Genomic DNA, 7,752 nt, shown 5'->3' on the forward strand with positions numbered 1-7,752 from the left:
AAGAAAGTTAAAAAAGCAAACTCAAAGGCTGGAGTAATGTAACAGGCAGCATGCAGCTTTCCTGCACGCGCACTCACGACGATGTGAGTGTAATGTAATGTAATGCATATATATAGGGTGGGTATAAATTCTGTCAGAAGTCCCTTAGGACAATGATGATGACATCTAATGAATCTTCTTTCTGTTAACATTTGAACACTTTTTGGGGGGCTAAACATATCCGAAAACTTGTTAATCTTTGCACAAAATTCAGTCGTGGCGAAGGTTACCATATTGTCTTGGTCCCGCAGATGGGCGTGGCATAATGGATTAGCCACGCCCCCCCAGAATCAGCCCCCAAGACACGTAAGACCGACATGTACCTAAATTGGTACGCATGTGTATCATGATGGGACAAGCAAAAAAGCCTCTTGGACCCATAACTCAAACCCAACAGGAAGTCAGCCATTTTGAATGGTCATTTTCAGCGATTTTTTCGCGTTGTATTTGAACAAACTCCTCCTAGGGAATTTATTGGATCTACTTCAAAATTGGTCAGTACAGTTAAAAAATGTTGCTGATTAAAAGTTGTACTATTTTTGCATGTACGTTGAAGGACGTGTTCGTGCCGTTCACCATATAACAGATGGTACTCAACTTCAGTGTACAATGTCCATCTCCACTAAACTTCACATATTCTGTAACAATACCACCCTGAAGAAGTCCTCATAACTTCAGCGTACATGGTCCAATCTCAATGAAACTTCACGTGTTTGATAAGAGTCCCGCCCTGAACACGTCTACGTGACAATATTCAGATATAGTGATAGCGCCACCTACTGTCAACAGGAAGTAAGCTCTGCGTTGCGATTTTGATCTGATTTACGTGAAATTTTCATGTTGTGGTCTGCACGTGTTACGCCGGCACGTGACATGGCTGCAGCACACCCCGAGTTGCGTGGAGTGCGAGGGCCCGTTCATCGCTGTTTGCAGCTTTAATTTTATTTATATTTTTTCAACCTTTAATTAAGGTCCTGTTGTGTCATTTTAATGAAGCTGTCTCCCTGTGTTGACAGAACCAGTGATGTTGCCTCCTATTCTGCCTGGCCAGGCCTTGGCAGTCCCCCTTCACCTGACATCGTGGCGGCTGCAGGCTCGGCCCACAGGCCTAGGCTTGTTCTTCTGTAAGGTTCCCATCCACTGGACCAGCGTGGAGCGACCCGGAGAGATCAGCAGCAGTAAGAGGGAGTGTCAGTCAGCAGACTTTGACGACAACCTCAAGCGTAACTTCAGGTAGATATAGTCGGTCAGAAATCCTGTTTTTGGTTCTAGTCTTCCTCACATCTGGTACCGTTCTCCTCATTTGTATGCATCTTACAGGTTTTGTGTGGTCATCAAGAAGGAGAACTACCCGGAGCAGCAGCCTGCCAAGAGGGTTTCTGGCAGTGCCAAGCAGATCTACCGCCAGCCAGGCCACACCATCTATCTGCTGCCCACCATGGTACTGGCCAACCTGCTGCCCTGCGATCTCAACTACTACATCAAAGGAACGTCCATTAAAGGCTCGCTGAGACCAGGGAAAGAGGCCGTGCTCCACCCTGCGGACACCTCGCAGAACATGGAGCTAGGTCAGGACTGTCACTGGCTGCTGTTCATTTCCTAAACATTTTCCTTCCTCTCACTCCTGGTGTAATGATGTGTGTCTTTCAGGAGTCCTACTTGAGAACTTCCCTGTGTGCAAAGAGCTGCTAATTCCCCCAGGAACTCAGAACTATGTGGTACGCATGAGGCTGTATGACACCAACAAACATCTGCTTTGCCTCACTATTCGCATCATCCTGCGAGCACAAGGGGCACTGAAGATCCTGATTTCGGCCCCCTACTGGCTTATCAACAAGACCGGTAATGTTTTCTTTGTTGTTAAAAACTGAAGTTGTGCAGATTCTACAATTACAAAAACAATCCAATCAGAACAAGCTTTTTAATTATTATTCCCTAAAGCCATATTCCTCCCTCAGGTCTGCCATTAATTTTCCGTCAGGACAATGGCAAAGCTGATGCAGCAGGACAGTTTGAGGAGCATGAGTTGGCCCGAAGCCTAAGTCCATTACTGTTCTGCTACACTGACAAGGAGCAGCCTGCTATGTAAGTGTGTCAAAAAGCTGGGACCTCATTTATAAAACTCCATCTATAACACTGCATACTCACAAACCTCAGAATCTACTTATGCAAGAAAATATTTATAAAACCAGGCAGTGCACACCTCTAGGTAGTTCTCAGTATTACATTCCATTTTATCCATCTCAATCCCAGGTGCACGATGCGAATTGGAAAAGGGATCCACCCAGACGGAGTTCCAGGCTGGTGCCAGGGCTTCTCCCTGGATGGAGGGAGTGGAGTCAGGGCAGTGAAGGTCATTCAGCACGGGAACAGGCCTGGCCTCATCTACAACATAGGCAAGTTGGTACAGTCACAATCAGAATTAATGGAGAGCACTAACTGAACTAGTGTCTGGATTTAATGATGCACAGGATCGACCCTGTGCATCACATCATTAAATCAAGACACAGAAGTGTGGTCCGATCCAACAGACGAGCTGCTCAAATTGCTGAAAAAGTTAATGCTGGTTCTGATAGAAATGTGTCAGAACACAAAGTGCATCACAGTTTGTTGGTATAGTGCTGCATAACATTGTGACCACCAGGATGCCCAGGTGGTCACAATGTTCAATTCAATTGATGGAGTGAGAGAGAGAGAGAGAGATGCACAGCAACAACAGTAGTAACAACTATACTATTAGTAGTGACTGATGATGATGAACATGAAGAAGATGATGACGGTGGCGACGACGACGACGACGTCGACGACGGCGACAACAACGATGGGGGACAATGAGCATGACCACAGAAATAATAGTATCTGTAGTAATAATAATAGTAATAATAATAATAACAATAATATCAGTGATATTAGCAATGGGAGTCAAGCAGGACCATGGCAGGAGAGAAAGCACAAGAACTCCGGGGAAGAAGTGAAGTTAGTAACATGTATTAATGGGACATGAATGTGTGCAGAAAGAGAGAGAGAGGAAGAGAGGAGCTCAGTGCTTCATAGGAAATCCCCCGATAGTCTAGGCCTAGAGCAGCATAACTAAGGGATGGTTCAGGACTCACCTGAGCCAGCCCTAACTATAAGCTTTATCAAAGAGGAACGTCTTAAGCCTACTCTTAAACACGACGGAGTATTAGGCCAGACTAAAAGAAAAAAATATTTATTTTTTGGGGGAAAATTAGGTCTACGAGAATAAAGTCATAATATTTACGAGAATAAAGTCGTAACATTACGAGAATAAAGTCGTAACATTACGAGAAAAAAGTCGTAATATTACAAGAATAAAGTCATAATATTAGGTCTACGAGAATAAACTCGTAACATTACGAGATAAAAGTCATGATATTGCGAGAATAAGTCACAATATTACGAGAATAAAGTCATAATATTACGAGAAGAGTCACGTGACCGGCTGGACAAGATGGCGGCTTAGGCATTTTGCGTTTCCCCTAACCTCCCCGTTTTTTAATTAGTTTATCCCTTCAAGTCTTTTTTTGTGCTGATATTTGTGGCGCTTTTAACTGCTTGGGACAAAAATGACTGAATCTGGGAAAAAGAACAGTGCAGGTGGAGCCTCCGCGAAGTTGAACAAAGCAACTCGTGCTACTGAGCTGGATGCTATTGCAGACATGCTAATGGAGAGACAACGTGAATATCTAGAGCCTCGGTTCGCTCAACTTCACGAGCTGGGTAAAGGCACAGAGGATAAATTGAACGCGATTCAGTCTGATCTGGCCTCACTCTCGGCGAGTATTGGTGTGGTGAAAGCAGATATTTCGACTCTGAGGAGCACTGTCAAGGAAAACTCGATGGCAGTCACTAACCACGAGACAGCGCTGCATACACTTGAACTCAAACTAGCGGACATGGAGGACAGAAACAGGCGCTGCAACGTCCGTATCATCGGCCTGAAAGAGGGGGTCGAGGTGTCGAACAGTGTGCAGTATCTGGCACTGCCAGAGTGGTTCCCATCTCTCCAGACTGGGCAGCTGGAGATAATGCGGGTCTACAATGGACGCCCTGCCCGAGACAGGCCCCGCACTCTCATCTTCAATGTCCTCCGCTACACGGTGTGGCAGGCGATTCTCCGAGCTGCGAAGAAGTACCCGGTCACCGTGGATGGCAAGAGGGTGAGATTCGCCGCTGATTATAGTAACCACACAGTCAAGCGCTGACAGGCTTTCACCCAGGCGATGGACACCGCGCGAGAAAGAGGATTTGAATTTTTTCTCATTTACCTGGTGACCCTGAAAGTCAAAGATGGGTCGAATTATCGTGTTTTCAACCAACCCCGGAGAAGCAGAGGATTTCCTCAACTCCCGACCGGTGACGACATGGGAGAGGTCCCCTTGCGCTCCGGCTAGCGAGGCAGTCAGCCGGCACACACGGGCTAACACCACACAGGCGGCTGTAGACGACCCGTAACAGCCGCTGATCATCGCCCTGATGCAAACTGCAGCTAATGGATGGATATAAGACTCGTCAACTCATAATCTTCCTGGTGTGAGTTAGTCCGTGGACTAATTAAGATATCATTTTCTCCTTCATTCTTGGAGTCGCCACGGGCTATCTTCACACCTGGCATTCAGCCGCTTTCCCTTTGACACGATGTATGCCACAACGGATTACGCTGGTTGATCTTTTTTTTTTTCTCTCCCACACTCAGTTATTGTTTCTGACTTTAATCGCCTGTTCGAGTTGTGGGCGTTATAATGGATGCTGAAACAAGGTAACATGCACATAGAACTTCACTGTCTTTTTTGACCTTATATTAAAGTGACTGTTTAGTCTCAGGTCTGGGTATCTTCCTAGATGCAGGTTTAATCGCTTGTTATAATACAATCGCACCTGGGGATTTTGTGTTGTTTTCATTGACAGCCTGAGTTGCTCTATTTATTTTGTTTTGTTTTGCTGATCACAATTCTAGATAATTCCCAGTCACTACAAGTTGTTGTTATGAGTCATAAGGTGGTGTCTTCTGTCACGAAATAATTGTGCAATGTTAACTGCTTCGATCTACTTAAGAGTTGTACCGTTTTACTGCAATAATCTCCTGGTAGACTTGATTTATTAATAGTTTTATGTTATAATACAGGATTAGCTGAGGAGCATCTCTGTTTTTCCCTCACACTATGGGGCAGTTTTCAGTTATACTTCTGGTGCAGCCAATGCATATAATGATAATGACAGCTACCTTAGTCTCACACTTGAAATCGCAGTTGCACCATACTTTGTTTCGTATATCTCTTTTATTCTTATACGCAGTCCCTTAAGGCATGGTTTATGCATCTAGTTGTAAGTATTAAAGGGATGACTTCTTTGGAATGTTTTGCTTTGTAATTTAATCTCGGGAGGGGTGGGGTTAGCGACTACTGTCCTATTGCCGCCCAATTTCCGACTATGGTCACGGAGCTAAGTAAAAGGGGAGGGTTAATAGTTAGGGCATGTTTTTGCTCTCTTGGGGGCCTGGGCTGGAGGGGGGTAGGTTTAAAACATTTGTTTTTTGTTTGTTTGTTTTGTTCTTCTTTCTATTTGTTTTAATGTGGAGTGGCTCACATTGTGGATTATGTGTTCACTTTCTTTCTGTATGGAGGGAGAGGGGCTTGACTGGATTAAGTTGTATACATGTCTGTCTGGGTCAATTTTGCTGGAGCTGAGTGATTATTCGTTGATTGTGGGGGGAGATTTCAACGCGGTTTGGAGGGCAGCTAATGACAGGACAGGCAAATCTGAGACAAGGGATCAGAAACTGGCATCTGCAGCTTTACAGGCTTGGGCTAACAGCCTGGGGCTCACAGATTTGTGGCGTTTGACTACTCCTTTTTCTCTGCTCGACACAAATCTTGTTCAAGAATCGACTACATATTTGCATCCCCTAAACTCTTCCAAAATATTCAAAATGTATCTCTGCTTCCCATAGCCCTCTCTGATCATAAAGGTGTGCTTTGCTCAGCGATGCTCAACAGCGCTTCCCCTCTCGCACCAAAATGGCGCCTCAACACAACCCTGTTGAAACAGGAGGAATTTAGGACACAATTTACAGAAAAGCTTAGGGAATTCTTGGAGTTCAATGTTGACTCGGTCGATGATCCTAGAATACTTTCACTCAATTAAAGGTTTTATCAGGAGTAATGCCACACCGTTTGCCCCTAACCAGCACAAGGCCCAGATTTCTAAGTTACATGAATTGGAATGCAAACTAGCAAAACTAGAATCTGCGTTATCTGCCAATTTCTCGGAACAGATATTAACATCATCCTCAGACGCCAACCAGGCAACGGTATTATTGTCATGGGTCAAGGCCCAGCCACCTGTTGGCGTTGAAGATTAGGTCAAATGAGCAGTTCTCAGATATCTCCTCAGTCAAATTACAGTCAGGAGCTGTCACCTCTGACCCGACGCAGATCAACAAGACTTTTCATGGTTTTTACTCTGACCTGTACAAATCAAACATACCTCTCGACAAAGACAAATGTGACAATTTTTTGGCTCGATTGAAGTTACCTAGCCTTGCAGTGGAGGAGGCAAATGATTTAGCAAAACCGATTTCTCTTGAAGAACTTAAAAAGGCTGTGCTCAGTATGCAAAGGGGCAAATCACCCGGGCTCGATGGCATACCACCAGAATTTTACGCAGCCTTTTGGGACCTCCTTGGCCCGTTACTACTCAGTATGATCCACTTTTCAATAGAGAAAGGTGCTTTCTCTAGGGATGTCAATATAGCTTTAATAACCGTACTACTGAAGAAAGATAAAGACCCAACAGAATGTGGTAATTATAGGCCCCTTAGCCTGTTGAACGCCGATGTTAAAATATATGCCAAGGCACTCTCCCGCCGCCTGCAACCTCATGTATCATCACTAGTTCACTGTGACCAGACCGGCTTCATGAAATCGCGTCTGGCCTCTGACAATGTCCACCGACTGCTGCATGTAATTGACGCAGCAACAGACATTAAAACCCCGGCAGCCGTTTTATCCCTGGACGCAATGAAGGCGTTGAACAGCCTTGAGTGGCCCTTTTTGTGGTCAGTTTTGGGGGAGATGGGTTTTGGAGAAGGCTTTATAAAAATGATACAGTTGTTATATTCAGACCCCTTTGCAATGGTTCTTACAGGTAACATTTGTTCCGCTCTGTTCCCAGTATCTAGATCATCTCGTCAGGACTGCCTCTTGAGCCCGACGCTGTTTGCTCTGTCGCTTGAACCCTTGGCACAGATGATCCGGTTATCATCTGTTATTAAACCCATAACTGTCCATAACACACACCACCACCTGGCACTTTACACTGACGACATTTTAGTCTTTCTCGGAGACCCGTTGCAGTCGGCCCCACACCTTTTATCAATGTTAGATGAGTTTGGCGCGCTATCAGGATTCAAAATCAATTGGTCAAAGTCAGCTTTGCTGCAATTGAATGAAGCGGCCAAGACCTCTGCTTTGCCTTCCAATATTCACTCAGTTACACATTTTAAATACCTGGGCATTGAAATATTTTCCTCTCTACATCTTATTGTGAAGCACAATTCTACTGAGACACTGAACAAAGCCTTGGGTGATTTAGAAAGAGGGGCCAGCCTACCCAACTCACTCCAGGCACGTATTTCTATTGTCAAAATGAATGTAGTGCCCAGAATATATTTTGTCAGCTCCATGGTCCCCC

At 44.9% G+C, this 7,752-nt stretch overlaps 1 protein-coding gene across 1 annotated transcript in view; it reads left to right on the forward strand.

The window, feature by feature from the left end:
* vps13d (vacuolar protein sorting 13 homolog D) overlaps positions 1-7,752 on the forward strand; it is a gene marked incomplete at both ends in the record, with an annotated part of 59,997 nt that overhangs the window by 38,381 nt on the left and 13,864 nt on the right. The window contains 5 exon segments of the mRNA XM_035656102.1: positions 1,056-1,272; positions 1,360-1,607; positions 1,690-1,881; positions 1,998-2,124; positions 2,293-2,436. Of these exon segments, the coding sequence (XP_035511995.1) occupies positions 1,056-1,272; positions 1,360-1,607; positions 1,690-1,881; positions 1,998-2,124; positions 2,293-2,436 (928 nt within the window).

This window comes from Morone saxatilis, unplaced genomic scaffold (assembly GCF_004916995.1).
Source record: "Morone saxatilis isolate NCDOM2014 unplaced genomic scaffold, NCSU_SB_2.0 Contig15, whole genome shotgun sequence".
In the NCBI taxonomy this organism is placed as follows: domain Eukaryota; kingdom Metazoa; phylum Chordata; class Actinopteri; family Moronidae; genus Morone; species Morone saxatilis.